The 14,846-nt window shown below is 52.5% G+C and overlaps 1 protein-coding gene across 2 annotated transcripts; it reads left to right on the top strand.

Annotated features, from left to right (window-relative positions):
- The first annotated feature begins 2,327 nt into the window (after nucleotides 1–2,327).
- On the top strand, nucleotides 2,328–13,391 carry ALOX15 (arachidonate 15-lipoxygenase). 2 transcript variants are annotated; one of them, XM_030799729.1, is made up of 15 exons: nucleotides 2,328–2,393; nucleotides 2,967–3,126; nucleotides 4,979–5,180; nucleotides 5,479–5,560; nucleotides 5,639–5,761; nucleotides 5,927–6,030; nucleotides 6,231–6,391; nucleotides 7,360–7,503; nucleotides 8,649–8,858; nucleotides 11,133–11,219; nucleotides 11,318–11,487; nucleotides 11,651–11,772; nucleotides 12,355–12,455; nucleotides 12,580–12,747; nucleotides 12,857–13,391. In XM_030799729.1, the coding sequence occupies exons 1-15, from the start codon at nucleotides 2,353–2,355 to the stop codon at nucleotides 13,034–13,036; spliced, it is 2,055 nt and encodes a 684-aa protein (XP_030655589.1). In that variant the 5' UTR covers nucleotides 2,328–2,352; the 3' UTR covers nucleotides 13,037–13,391. The 2 variants fall into 2 exon arrangements, with proteins under 2 accessions (XP_030655589.1, XP_030655590.1); XM_030799730.1 differs by lacking the exon at nucleotides 2,328–2,393 and having other exon boundaries at nucleotides 2,705–3,126; nucleotides 5,096–5,180; nucleotides 12,857–13,367.
- The last annotated feature ends 1,455 nt before the right edge of the window (nucleotides 13,392–14,846 follow it).

Here is a 14,846-nt window from a genome sequence, read left to right on the forward strand (position 1 = left end):
TGGCAAAAACCCATCTCTACTAAAAATACAAAAATTAGCTGGGCATGGTGGCAGGCGACTGTAATCCCAGCTACTCGAGAGACTGAGGCAGGAGAATTGCTTGAACCCAAGAGTCGGAGGTTTCAGTGAGCTGAGATTGCGCCACTGCAGTCCAGCCTGGGCGACAAGAGCGAAACTCCTTCTCAAAAAAAGAAAAAAAAAAAAGCTCAACTTTACTCATAATAAGGGAAATGCAAATTAAAATTAAAACTAGGGTACCATTTTTCACCTATCCAATTGGCTAAGGTAAGGTTATGAACACACCATTGGCAAAAGTGAGGAAGAATGGGCATTCTCATACATAGTCCACTGGTGGGAGTGTAAATCAGTACAACTTTCTACGGAGGGCGATTGAGCAGTTTCTGCCTCAATTCGATATGCTTTTGGTCCAGAAATTCTATCTCCAGGGTTTTGTTCTACAGATATACTTTCATACGAGAAATGCTGTATATGCAAGGTTTATTTCTTTCAGCACTTTTTCATAGTTACAAAAGATTACTAACAACCTGTGTCCACTACAAGAGACTAGTAGAATTTATGACGTTACAGCAAATGGCAGCCTTAGCAAAGAACAAGGAAGCTCTTTATGCACGGATATGGAATGACCTCCTGTTGCACCATGAAAGAACGAGATGCAGAATAAGGCGTGCTACGATGTGCAGGAAAAAGACAAAAAGGATAAGCATGTATTTGCTCAGTAATATTAGTGCACAGAAGAGACTGGTAACAGTGATTGCTGGGAGTGCAGCAACTGGGTGGCTTGGGGCCAAGAGGAGGGAGAAACTAGTGAATATCACTTTGTACCTTTTGAATTTTGAATCACATGAATGTACTTCCCACTAAACAATTAAGCAGGGCCGGACAGGGTGGCTCACAGCTGTAATCCCAGCACTTTGGGAGGCCAAGGCAGGTGGATCACTTGAGTTCAGGAGTTCAAGACCAGCCTGGCCAACATGGTGAAACCCCATCCCAACTGAAAATACAAAAAGTAGCTGGGTGTGGTGGCGGGTGCCTGTAATCCCAGCTACTCTGGAGGCTGAGGCAGGAGAATCGCTTGAACCTGGGAGGCGGAGGTTGCAGTGAGCCGAGATCACACCACTGTACTCCAGCCTGGGTGACAGAGCAAGAGTCCATCTCATAAAAAAAAAAAAAAACCCAAAACCAAAAACAAAAAACAAGCAAACCAGAAAATATGCATCACAGACATATTTTCCTGGACTTCATTTGTGTTACCAGGCTGATTATAATCCATGCCATGGAGTTTATGTGACTATTCCCCTTTTGTTTACATTGCCTGATAGTTATTTGTTTCCCTTTGTCTCCCCCAAGGGAAGGATTCATTTATAATGAATTTTTCACCTCAGTATTTCAGCAAACACTTATTGACACCCGCAAGCCCTGACACTGTGCTGTCTCCAGGGGAAACAAAAGTGAGAGTCCTGCTGGGTGTGTAGTCCCTGCCTGGGACGGGCTCACGTTAGTGGGGGATACACACATACAAACAAATGCTTACACTGCAGTATTAACCGTGCGACAGTAGGAGTGTGCACAAGGAGAAAAGTGTTAGAAAGGAAAGCTGGGCCGGGCGCCGTGGCTCATGCCTGTACTTCCAGCACTTTGGGAGACTGAGGCGGGTGGATCACGAGGTCAAGAGTTCAAGACCAGCCTGGCCAACATGGAGAAACCCCGTCTCTACTAAAAGTACAAAAATTATCCGGTCGTGGTGGCAGGCGCCTGTAATCCCAGCTACTTGGAAGGCTGAGGCAGATAATTGCTTGAACCCGGGAGGCGGAGGTTGCAGTGACCTGAGATCGTGCCATTGCACTCCACCCTGCATTCCAGGGTGACAGAGTGAGACTCTTATCTCAAAAAAAAAAAAAAAAAAAAAAAAAAAAAAGGAAAGCTAATTCGCTCTGGTAGGGTGGTGGGGGGTGAAAGTACTGGGTAAGACTTTCCTGAGAAACTAGAGATTAACTACGGTTTAGAAGCATGAATAGATGAATAGTCTAATCCAGGAGAAAGTTCTTTGAGAGAACAGCAGGTGGGGTTCTGGGGAACACATGGCTCCAGCCCAAAAAGAAACTGGAGACGAATTAGGGTTTAGAAGCATGAACAGACTAACCCAGAAGTGAGTTCTTTGAGAGAACAGCGAAGGGTGGGGGGGTGGTTCCGGGGAACACATGGCTCCAGCACAGGAGATGCCAGGGTGCAGTGGGATGAGAGGTGAGGAGGGCAGGTCAGGTTAGCAAGGGCATTGAATGCCAGAAACATTTGGACTTTTATTCTGCAGGCAACAGGGAGGCAGAGGCTTTTATGCTCAAAAGGAATGAGTCCCAGTGGCTGGCACAGAGAAGGCAAGTGTGCAAAGCTGGTCGAATGAATTCCGTGGCCTGAATGTACCTTCCTCAAATGCCCCTGCAAACTGGGTCTCCTAGCCCACTTCACCCTCTCCTGCAATCCAACTTGTGAGGCGCGTGTGTGCGTGTGTGTGTGCACGTGTGTCCGTGCGTGTGCACGCGTGTCCGTGCGTGTGTGTGCACGCCTGCGTTTAGATGGAGGTTGGCTTCCCAGCCATCCAGGCTTGGCCCAAAGTCCGTGGTACACACGTGCATAACTCCTACCCCCACATCTCCTGCCTGCTGTACCAGGCGTTGATTCCCTCTTCCTGCGTGTTTTCGGTCCAAATCCTTTTCTTCTTCTCCCTCCCTTCAAGATAGTGGTTTCCACTCCCTGCTCTCGCCAGGACACCGCCTTTTGGACTGGGGCTGAATTCTGCCCCTTGAAGCTCTGCTCCTTGGAGCTGGGGGCCCCAGCGGTAGGCGGAGTTGATTGGAGACCTGCCACCCACATTCCGACCGCAAGCGACCTCCGAGAGGGCGGGGTCTCAGGCTGGGTTATTTAGCTCGTCCACCCTTCTTCCCCACCAGAAGGAGCGAAACATCTTTGAGCAAGATGGGTCTCTACCGCATCCGCGTGTCCACTGGGGCCTCGCTCTATGCCGGTTCCAACAACCAGGTGCAGCTGTGGCTGGTCGGCCAGCACGGGGAGGCGGCGCTCGGGACGCGACTGTGGCCCACACGGGGCAAGGTGAGCTCCCCAGAGCCGGGCGGGGAATACCGGGGAGGACATGCGCCCCCGTCGGCCTCTGGCGGATTCTCTTTGCCAAGGGCGCGCGCATTGGGCTCAAAGCGCACGGAGGCCACGGGGGTGGGGGGCTTTAGGGCAGTTGGTGGTACACGGTAAGCGCTCAATAAATGTTGCCGCTACCCGATCTCCTTGGAATTGAGGGCATGCACCTGTGCTCCTCATTGGAGCTCCCTCGTCTGGAAACTCAGCAGTTACCTGAGCGGCCGTCGGTCCTCTCGCTTTCTCTATTTTAAAAACCGTTTGAACGTCTAGCGCTGTTGGATCTCTGATCTTTCGGGCTTTATCACCTGGGGTGGGGTGGGTGGTGAGAGGGAAGGGATGGGGAGTCAAGACAGGAGAACGCTCTCGATTTCCCGACCCACCTCCCATCATATCTCATGTCATATCTACCTGGTGTTCTACCGGGTCCTGTTACTTTTTTTCTTCCGCGAAACCCCAAATTCCCATCGCTGCTCTAGCTCTCTCCCAGATCCCCAAATCCGGATGTCTGTCTCAGGGAACGTCAAAGGAACATGCCCGGATGAGGTCCTCCCCTCTCCCCACCTCCCAGCCCTCTCCTCCTGCCTCCCCCGGTGTCACCCGCGCCTCCTCCTTCTCTTCACCTCCCTCCGAACAAGAATCCGATGCAGTCAGTTCTAGACCCTGAGCATCTCCCGCGTCCCTGCCCAATATCCGTCCCGCCCCCGACCGGCCGCGTCCCCTTGAACCTGCGGAGCCCTGCTCCCGGCACCCCACGCCCTTGCTCCGAGCTTCCGAGAAAGCGGGGCGAAAGGAGCCAGAAAGAGAGAAAATGCGCACGGAGCAGGTGGCCCCGCGACTCCAGGGTGAGGGGACGGGGCACGGAAGGTGGAAAGGCGCTCCCTCCTCCTTTTTTTCCTCCCTATGATGGGCAGCTGGTGACACACAGTAAACGCTCAATAAATGTTCCCGCTACTCGATCTCCTTGGAATTAAGGGGATGCTCCTGAGCGCCCCTCATTCCACACAGCTCTGGTGTCTGGAAACTGCGGTCGCCAGAGCGGTCGTCTGTCCCCCCGCTTTCTCTATTTTAAAAGCCATTTCAAACCTCCAGCGGCCTCACCACCTCTGCTGCAGACCTTCCAAGCCCTTCTGAAGCCGGAATGATGTCTCCCTAATTCACTCCCCCTGCTTAACACATTCGAACGGCTCCCGCTTGTTCTCGGGACCAAACCCAAAGCCCTGGGCGCCACCTTCGAGAGCCTCCGGACCTGCTGACCCCCCGCGCACCTGAGCTCTGAGTTCCAGCTCCAAGATGCTGCTCGCCCTCCCTTCCCCGCTGCTGTCCCTGCCCAGCGCGCCTTTCCCCTGCCTTCCCTTTCTGTCACTCTCCCTGGCTGAGCCCTCTCCGCCTCCAGGTCTCCGGGAAGGTTGTCCCCAGGCTGGTGGGGCCCCTGCAGGTCCTCAGCCTCAGGCGGGGTGGGGTGGGGGGGTCGCACAGCGGGAATTGCCACCGGTGCGTCCCGGCTCCACAGCGCGCTTGTCCAGGGCGCGGCAGCGCCCAGCCCAGCGCTTGGCACAGTCAATGACCACAGGGAAGAGAAAGTGAAGGCAGGAGCGCACCTTCCCACCTGCCGTCCCGTCCCCTCAGAACCGAGTCCTGGGGCCACCTGCTTAGCGCGGTCCCTCTCTCTCTGGCTCAGTCCCCTCACCCCGATACGTCTCCTCCTCTCAGAGGCTCCGAGGAAGGGCATGGGCGCTGGAGGGAGCAGGGCTCAGCCGCGTGCCCCTCCCGCCAGGCCCCACCGGGGCTGAGCCTGTTCTGTCGCCCGCAGGAGACAGAATTCAAGGTGGAAGTACCGGAGTATCTGGGGCCACTGCTGTTTGTGAAACTGCGCAAACGGCACCTGCTTAAGGACGACGCCTGGTTCTGCAGCTGGATCTCCGTGCAGGGCCCCGGAGCCGGGGACGAGGTCAGGTTCCCTTGTTACCGCTGGGTGGAGGGCGGCGGCGTCCTGAGCCTGCCCGAAGGCACCGGTAAGCGCGGGGCTGAGGGTGTCAGGAGGCCTCTGGGCTGCGAGAGAAGCTGGGGGGATGCGCGTGTGGAGAAGAGGGCGCAGGATGGAGATGCTGCAACCTGGAGCGCAGGGGTCTTTGGGGGTGTCGAAGGGGCGGTGGCTGCAGCTGGCACAGAGTGGCTCGAGGCTGGGGGAGGGGCGTGATGCTGAAGGGGCAGAAGGCCACATAGAAGGACGGGGTGCTGAGGCTGTCCTGGCAGAGACGAGAAGAGTCTCTCAGAAAAAGTCACTGGCCAAGCCCTCCTCTGTCCTTCTAGGCCGCATTGTGGGCGACGACCCTCAGGGCCTGTTCCAGAAATACCGGGAAGAGGAGCTGGAAGAGAGAAGGAAGCTGTACCGGTGAGCCCATCTCCCCTGACCCCACGTGACCTGCTGATGCTTCCAGCACCCACGCCTGATTTCCCTCCTGCCCCACAGGTGGGGAAACTGGAAGGATGGCTTAATTCTGAGTGTGGCTGGGGCCAAACTAAGTGATCTCCCTGTGGATGAGCGATTTCTGGAAGACAAGAGAGTTGACTTTGAGGTTTCGCTGGCCAAGGGGTGAGAGCAAGGGGAGGATGGGTGAGAGGGAGGTGTCCTGGTGTAGTGGAAGCCAAGGGGCTTATGGGCTGCACTGCACTGGACCGGCCCAAGATCGGTGCCTGTGGTCGTCATGTTGGAGTCTCAGAATGATGCTCAAACCCTTTGCCCCATCCTGCCCTGAAGGCTGGCTGACCTCGCTATCAAAGACTCTTTAAATGTTCTGACTTGCTGGAAGGATCTAGATGACTTCAACCGGATTTTCTGGTGTGGCCAGAGCAAGCTGGCTGGTCAGTCTCCTCACCCCAATATGTCTCCCAGGACGCTTACCCCCAGATCCCACCCAACCCAGGGGAATTGAAAGAAGCAGGGTGGGGAGACCAGGGACTTGGGTCCCTCTGGTGGGCTGGAGTCAAGGGGGCATGGTTGGTGGGGTTGGAATGATCAAGAGCTCAGATCCCACAACTTGCTCAACAACTGCCTTCCCCAGAGCGCGTGCGGGACTCCTGGAAGGAAGATGCCTTATTTGGGTACCAGTTTCTTAATGGCGCCAACCCCATGGTGCTGAGGCGCTCCATTCACCTTCCTGCTCGCCTCGTGTTCCCTCCAGGCATGGAGGAACTGCAGGCCCAGCTGGAGAAGGAGCTGGAGGTATGGACATCAGAGCCCTGAGGAAGCTCAACAGTGAGGTGGGGTGGGCTAGTGTCAATGCTGCTGCTGCGGGAGCCACTGCGGACCTGGCTTGCTGCCAGCCAGCAAGGAGGGATTCTGCAGGAGAGGTCCTGAGGGACCCTGGAGAAGCTCAGCTGCTCGGCCTCCTTCCCACACGAGAGTAGCTGCTGAGGGAGGGTGTGCAAGGTGGAATGGTGGATAGAAACAGGGTCAAATGAAGAAATGTGACTGGCCCTTGGTGCTAGGGATTCAGGGAGTGTGCAGAGTAAGAGAATCAGGGTCAGAGTGCTGTGGCTGTTCATCAGGAGGCGACATGGAAGAACAGAGAGGAAATTCATGGGATTACGGGGCAGATAGGCTTGGATGTGGATCCTTGTTGTGCTGTTTGTAAGCTGTGTGACCTCAGGCAAAGTATCCAGCCTCTCTGATGATCTGTTTCCTCTTCTGTAAAATTGAGGCTCATTCAACTAGGTATAAAAATTATAAGGCTGAGCGCAGTGGCTCACACCTGTAATCCCAGCACTTTGGGAGGCTGCAGGAGGATCACCTGAGCCCAGGAATTGGAGGCCAGCCTAGGCAACACGGAGAAACCCTGTCTCTACAAAAGTACAAAAATTATCACCTGTAATTTTTGGTGTAGTGGCATGCACCTGTAGTCCCAGCTACTTGGGAGGCTGAGGTGGGAGGATCACCTGAGCCCAAGGAAGTCCAGGCTGCAGTGAGCTGTGGTGATCCTGCCGCTGTACTCCAGCCTGGGCAGCAGAGTAAGACCCTGGTTAAAAAAAAATGATATGAGGCAGTAAGCACATGATCCATTACCTGGTATAAAGTAGATGATGGAGACAAGTTAGCTCCTCTCTCTCGCTCTCTCTTCCCCCTTGGAGGAATCAGAGTAGGAAGAAGATGCTTTATGTTGATAGCGGCCCTTGACCTCTTCCCCCACCCAGGGAGGCACACTGTTCGAAGCTGACTTCTCCCTGCTGGATGGGATCAAGGCCAACGTCATTCTCTGTAGCCAGCAGCACCTGGCTGCCCCTCTGGTCATGCTGAAATTGCAGCCTGATGGGAAACTCTTGCCCATGGTCATCCAGGTGAGAGGACTCAGGATTTCTGCTCCCAGTCTCTGGCTTTTGAGAAAGCTCAGCCCCTTATCAAAATTCACTGAGCACCACCTGCAAAGGCGCTGAGCTAAGGCACCGGGGAGACGCGAAAGGAGAAAATGGCCAAGTCTCTGATTTGAAGGCCTTGCAGTGTAGCTGGAGAGACACACGGGGCCAGTCTGCAGAAGCTCCAGGACTGAGGAAGTCCCTGAGGACAGAGACAGGCCAGGAGGGATTGGGGAGGGGGGGTGTCATGAGCCTCGGAGGAGGGCCAGGTCTCAGACAAGCAGCAGGGAGAGGAAGGACCGGTCCTCAGGGGCAAGACAGACTGGGCAGAGGCTGAGGTAGAGGAGTCAAGAGATTCCTAGGGGACAGTTGGAGCAGAGGCCAGACTAAGCCAGGCTAAGGAGTATGAGGTGGGAAGCTGGAGAAGGCTGTGATGAAACGTGCTGTGGGCACGCGGTGTGGGCAGTGGTGTTTAGGGTGGGTTGGAGAAGGGAGATGCTAGAAACAGGGACTGGGGCAACATGCCAGCACTGACCCCAGGAGGAGGGGAGCTCGGATGTGGGTAGTGACCTTCGGGATGGAGAGGACAGGTGGATGCGAGTGCAGGGGGAGATCAAGGAGAGGGGAAAAGGGAGCCAGGCCAGGTGCCTGCAGAAATAGCACCAATAAAGAGAACAGGGTGCCCAGGTAGACTTTTGTCTGGCCAATGCAGAGGGAATGGGAAGACATTTAGATTGTCCAGCAGGCAGCTGAGAACAAGAGATTTAGTCATTTGTGTAGAAGTGGGGCTAAAAGATTAGATTTCGAAAAACAGTGTGGGATGAAGGAAGCAGGTGGTTTGAATCTTGTCCACACTGTGGGGACTGAAAGGGGAAGTGGAGGCTGGAGGAGGCACCAGAAGAGCAGTTTCTGCAGAATGCTGGAGGCGAAGCAGCTGGCAGGGTGCTAATGCACCGAGCGGGTAGGAAGGGAGGGGAGGAGATGGGAGCTGTAGGGAGCGGCAGCAGTGAGATGGGGAAAGTGGAACACGTTTGGAGGACGAAGGGCGAGGTTAACATGCAAGGGACGGCGGGAATCGCCGAGTGCCCGGCACTCATGCCTTCTCTCCCCACACCTTGTCCCTGCTGCAGCTCCAACTGCCCAGCACAGGATCCCCGCCACCTCCACTTTTCTTGCCCACGGATCCTCCAATGGCCTGGCTTCTGGCCAAATGCTGGGTGCGCAGCTCTGACTTCCAGCTCCATGAGCTGCAGTCTCATCTTCTGAGGGGACACTTGATGGCTGAGGTCATTGTTGTGGCCACCATGAGGTGCCTGCCGTCGATACATCCTATCTTCAAGGTAACATCTTATCCCCTTCTCTCTTGCCTGCCACTATCTCTGTCCCAGGGCACGTTGCCACCTCTGGAGGCTCCCTCTCTGTGGGGTCTCGGGGTATGGAGAGAAACAATGAATGGACAATGTGACAGCAACAGAGAACGAGCAGGGCTGGCCATGCGTTTTCAAAGGGGATATCACCTCCCACCTGCGGAAAGTGGCAAAAATAATCTTACTCTTTTTATATGTAAAGCACAGTACATGCAAATGACCAAGGATTCCATCCAACAAGAGGAACCCATGAAATAACGTTAAAAAGATCTTTTCCAGCCAGTCATTGATTTTTCTTTCTTTTTTTTTTTTTTTTTTGAGATGGAGTCTCCCTTTGTTGCCCAAGCTGGAGGGCAGTGGTGCGATCTTGGCTCACTGCAATTTCTGCCTCCTGGGTTTAAGCAATTCTCCCACTTCAGCCTCTCCAGTAGCTGGGATTACAGTCGCGCACCACCATGCCTGGCTATTTTTTTTTGTATTTTTAATAGAGACAGGATTTCACCATGTTGGCCAGGCTGGTCTCGAATGCCTGACCTCAGATGATCCGCTTGTCTCAGCCTCCCAAAGTGTTGGGATTACAGATGTGAGTCATTGCGCCTGGTCCAAGCTTGTCCTCTTTAAAGAGCTGAAAGAAGGCGAGCGTAATGGATGAAGGGGAGAGGGAGGAGACCAGGCTCTGGAGGGAGGCAGTGGTTAGACCATCCATTCTCAGTGGGGGCACAATGTCCCCCAAGGGATGAAGATGGTTGGAAAATGTGTGTGAAAAATATTATTATTATTGCTGCCCAGGCTGGAGTGCAGTGTCACAATCTTGGCTCACTGCAACCTCTGCCTCCTGGGTTCAAGCAATTCTCCTGCTTCAGCCTCCCGAGTAGCTGGGATTACAGGTGCCTGCCACCATGCCTGGCTAATTTTTGTATTTTTAGTAGAGATGAGGTTTTGCCGTGTTGGTCAGGCTGGTCTCAAACTCCTGACCTCAGATGATCCGCCCACCTCGGCTTCCCAAAGTGTTGGGATTACAGGCGTGAGCCACTGTGGCCGGCCAAATCTTATTATTTTATATAGCACAGATATAATGTGATATATATCTATATAAAGCACAGATATAATGCAATATATAGACAGATATACAGTATATATGTAGCATTAATATTTAATGAGGTGGAGTGAGATTAGGAAAAAATATCTCAAAAGGGTACTTAGTGGGTGATTTAAAAAAAAGTTGAGAAATCTTGGTCTAGACCTATGAAAAAATATGAAAAGAAAAGGAGGCCAGGCATGGTGGTTCACGCCTGTAATCCCAGCTCCTCGGGAAGCTGAGGCAGGAGAATCGTGTGAACCCGGAAGGCGGAGGTTGCAGTGAGCTGAGATCACACCACTGTACTTCAGCCTGGGCAACAGAGCAAGACTCCATCTCAACACAAAACAGCAACAACAACAACAAAGAATGATTTCTTTCAATGATCATAAAGCACTAAGTCTGGGTTTGTGGAATGCAAATAGTTGATGCAAATCAACTGAAAACTCAGTGGTTTATTTTTATGTATTTATTTTTAACTTTAATTGTAGGTTCAAGGATACATGGGCAGGTTTGTTCTATAAGTAAATTGTGTGTCACAGGGGCTTGGTGTACAGATTATTTTGTCACCAGGTAATAAGCATGGTACCCGATAGGTAGTTTTTGGATCCCCTCACTCCTTCCATCCTCCGTCCACAAGTAGATGCTGGTGTCTGTTGTTCCCTTATTTGTGTCCATGTGTACTCAATGTTTAGCTCTCACTTGTAAGTGAGAACATACCATATTTGGCTTTCTGTTCCTATGTTAGTCCATTTAGGATTATGGCCTCCAGCTCCATCCATGTTGCTGCAGAGAACATGATCTTGTTCTTTTTCATGGCTGCATAGTATTCCACAGAGTATAACTACCACATTTTCTTTACCCAGTCTATTGTTGATGGGCATTTAGGTTGATTCCATGTCTTTGCTATTGTGAGTAGTGCTGTGATGAGCATACGTGAGCATGTGTCTTTATAGTAGGGTGATTTATATTTTGGGAGGTATATATCCAGTAATGGGATTGCTGGGTCGAATGGTACTTCTGAAAACTCACTGTTGAGAGGCCACTGAACTCTACATCTGTGCTTTTTCTGAAGACCTGGCGCCTTTCCTGCTGTCAGCCCCTGTTTCCTGCAGGGATCTGCTGCAGCTCTCCTCTGACTTTGCCCTTCCCTGTGTTTCTCCCTCTAGCTTATAATTCCCCACCTGCGATACACCCTGGAAATTAACGTCCGGGCCAGGACTGGGCTGGTCTCTGACATGGGAATTTTCGACCAGGTATGGGAAGAGAAAGGGAGATTCTGGGTCTCTCTTCTTTCCAGCTCTGGATTCAGGGCAGATCGATTCCCCTGACCCTGTTCATCCTCACTTCTCAGATAACGAGCACTGGTGGGGGAGGCCATGTGCAGCTGCTCAAGCAAGCTGGAGCCTTTCTAACCTACAGCTCCTTCTGTCCCCCTGACGACTTGGCTGACCGGGGCCTCCTGGGAGTGGAGTCTTCCTTCTATGCTCAAGATGCGCTGCGGCTCTGGGAAATCATCTATCGGTGAGGCAAGCGGGAAGGCCAGTGGGGGTGCAAGTGGGGGTGGAGAAGACATGTAGGAGAGCAGGAGGTCTGCATGTGGTTGGGGGCCTGGGGCCCTGACCTGGTCATGTGAGCAGGGGCAGAGCTGGCTTCAGCTCCCTGGCCCTGCTCCGTTGGTTGGTAGGTATGTGGAAGGAATCGTGAGTCTCCACTATAAGACAGACGTGGCTGTGAAAGATGACCCAGAGCTGCAGAGCTGGTGTCGAGACATCACTGAAATCGGGCTGCAAGGGGCCCAGGACCGAGGTAAACAGGAGCCCCTGCCCTGAGATCTCAGACACAAAACCAAGAGACCTTCCCAGAATCCCCCGTGCTTCTGTGCAATCTCCCAGAAGCATTTTTGACACCTATGAGAACTCCAAAGGCCTTCTCAGATTCCACTCCCTCTCACCTAGAGACGGGTCCCCGTCCTACATACCGAGAACCCCTAGGTGCCAGATGCAGCGGGACCAGTGGCTGCTCATAAATGTTTAACAACCGACTCTCGGGAAGAACCGTCCTGATTTGTAGCTTTTGCACATTTCCATGGTATAAATACTTCTACTGTGACTACCAAGGTGATGCTGACCGGCTTGCTAACCACCTAACGTCATGGACTGACTGTTGTGAGCCAGTGTGAGTGAGCAGCAGCACCCCACTGAGTGGGACCCTCCCAGCAGAACTCCCCACTCCCCCACCCCAACCTGCTGTCATGGTAATTCCTGTAAGAGTTACCGAGCGTTCCTGCCGCTCTTTCTCGCCCCCCCTTGTTCTCCTCTCTTGGCCTCGTCCTCTGAGCGCTGCCCTCCTCCTGGCTTCCCAGCTTCTAACTCTCCTCACCCCTTGCAGGGTTTCCTGTCTCTTTACAGTCTCGGGACCAGGTTTGCCGCTTTGTTACCATGTGTATCTTCACCTGCACCGGCCAACATGCCTCTGTGCACCTGGGCCAGGTACTTACCAGAGATGGGCAGCTGGGAATTTGGGGCCTGGAGTGAGGGAGGGGTCTGTGTGCAGGTGGGCCACAGGGCTTTCACGCTTGGCAGGCACTGACTCTGGATCCCTGCCCTTCCTTAGCTGGACTGGTACTCTTGGGTCCCTAATGCACCCTGCACGATGCGGCTGCCCCCACCAACCACCAAGGACGCAACGCTGGAGACAGTGATGGCGACACTGCCCAACTTCCATCAGGCTTCTCTCCAGATGTCCATTGTTTGGCAGCTGGGCAGACGCCAGCCCGTTATGGTGAGAGCCGAGTGCCCAGGGCCCTAAGGAAGGAGGCAGCTGTGGGGACGTGTGGCATCCCAGACTGGGGGTCATAAGGCTCTCAGCCACCTTTTCCTCTCCCTGCCAGGTGGCTGTGGGTCAGCATGAGGAGGAGTATTTTTCGGGCCCCGAGCCTAAGGCTGTGCTGAAGAAGTTCAGGGAGGAGCTGGCTGCCCTGGATAAGGAAATCGAGATCCGGAATGCAAAGCTGGACATGCCCTACGAATACCTGCGGCCCAGCCTGGTGGAAAACAGTGTGGCCATCTGAGCGTCGCCAGCCTTTGGTTATTTCAGCCCCCATCACCCAAGCCACAAGCTGACCCCTTCGTGGTTACAGCCCTGCCCTCCCAAGCCCCACCCTCTTCCCATGTCCCACCCTCCCTAAAGGGGCACCTTTTCATGGTCTCTGCACCCAGTGAACACATTTTACTCTAGAGGCATCAGCTGGGACCTTACTCCTCTTTCCTTCCTCCCTCTCTTCCTCTTTCTTCATTCAGATCTATACGGCAAATAGCCACAACTATATAAACCATTTCAAGGCTAGAATAGGGGGATAATACATATTACTCCACACCTTTTATGAATCAAATATGATTTTTTTGTTGTTGTTAAGACAGTCTCACGGCTCACTGCAGCCTCAGCCTCCTGGGCTCAAATGATCCTCCCACCTCAGCCTCCTGAGTAGCTGGGACTACAGGCTCATGCCATCATGCCCAGCTAATATTTTTTTATTTTTGTAGAGACGGGGCCTCACTATGTTGCCTAGGCTAGAAATAGGATTTTGAACCCAAACTGAGTTTAATAAAAAGTTGTTTTACACTAAAGATGGAAAAGAACTAGGACTGAACTGTTTTAAATAAAATATTGGCAAAAGAATATAGAGCGCCAAAAAATTTTTCTGGGTTCATATGCTTGATGTGGTAAAGAATTAAAAATTTTTAATTTTTTTTTTTTGAGACGGAGTCTCGCTCTGCCGCCCAAGCTGGAGTGCAGTGGTGCGATCTCAGCTCACTGCAACCTCTGTCTCCTGGGTTCAAGCAATTCTCCTGCCTCAGCCTCCCGAGTAGCTGGGATTACAGGCACCTGCCACCATGCCTGGCTAATTTTTTTGTATTTTTAGTAGAGACAAGGTTTCACTGTGTTGGCCAAGCTGGTCTCAAACTCCTGACCTCAGGTGATCCACTTGCCTTGGCCTCCCAAAGTGCTGGGATTACAGGCGTGAGCCACTGCGCCTGGCCTTTATTTCTTACTGTGATCATCTGTGAGTATTTTAAAACAGAAACTAACAGTATGCACAAAACAAAAGTGTTTCATTTATAATGTGAATAAAGCTGCTGCTTGCCTCTGATTCTGTTTAATTCTACAGAAGACATACTGGCGATGTTTGGTCTGATTTTTCTTTTGAGACAGAGTCTCGCTTTGTTGCCCAGGCTGTAGTACAGTGGCGCAATCTCGGCTCACTGATACCTCTGCTTCCCGGGTTCTCCTGCCTCAGCCTCCTGTGTAGCTGGGATTACAGGTGCCCGCCACCACACCCAGCTAATTTTTTTGTATTTTTAGTGGAGATGGGATTTCATGTTGGCCAGGCTGGTTTTGAACTCTCAACCTCAGGTGATCCGCCTGCCTAGGCCTCCCAAAGTGCTGGGATTCCAGGTGTGAGCCACCGCGCCTGGCCTATATCCAGTTCTCATCCCATGAAATAGTTCCCCTTAATCACAGACTAAAAAACTATATATTTTTTCACTTCTATTGAAGTCTTAGATGGATTTCATGATAGAGAAAGAAGAATTTACACTCAACGATCATCACAGAAATAAAATCGTTACAATCTTTTAAAATCCTTTTATTCACCTTGAAAGCAATTTTGGATTTCAGACTTTAAAAATAATATTTCCTGGCTGGGTGCAGTGGCTCACACCTGTAATCCCAGCATTTTGGGAGACCAAGGCGGGTGGATCACCTGAGGTCGGGAGTTCAACACCAGCCTGACCAACATGGAGAAACCCCGTCTCTACTAAAAATACAAAATCAGGTGGGCGTGGTGGTGCGTGCCTGTAATCCCAGCTACTCAGGAGGCT

The sequence above is a fragment of the Nomascus leucogenys genome, chromosome 19, assembly GCF_006542625.1.
Source record: "Nomascus leucogenys isolate Asia chromosome 19, Asia_NLE_v1, whole genome shotgun sequence".
Taxonomy (NCBI): domain Eukaryota; kingdom Metazoa; phylum Chordata; class Mammalia; order Primates; family Hylobatidae; genus Nomascus; species Nomascus leucogenys.

Coding starts and splice junctions, on each gene's coding strand:
- ALOX15 (XM_030799729.1), top strand. CDS start 2,353: ATGCTCAAAAGGAATGAGTCCCAGTGGCTGGCACAGAGAAG. Junction 2,394..2,966: donor CAGTGGCTGGCACAGAGAAG/GCAAGTGTGCAA, acceptor CTTCCCCACCAG/AAGGAGCGAAACATCTTTGA. Junction 5,561..5,638: donor GAGAGAAGGAAGCTGTACCG/GTGAGCCCATCT, acceptor CCTGCCCCACAG/GTGGGGAAACTGGAAGGATG.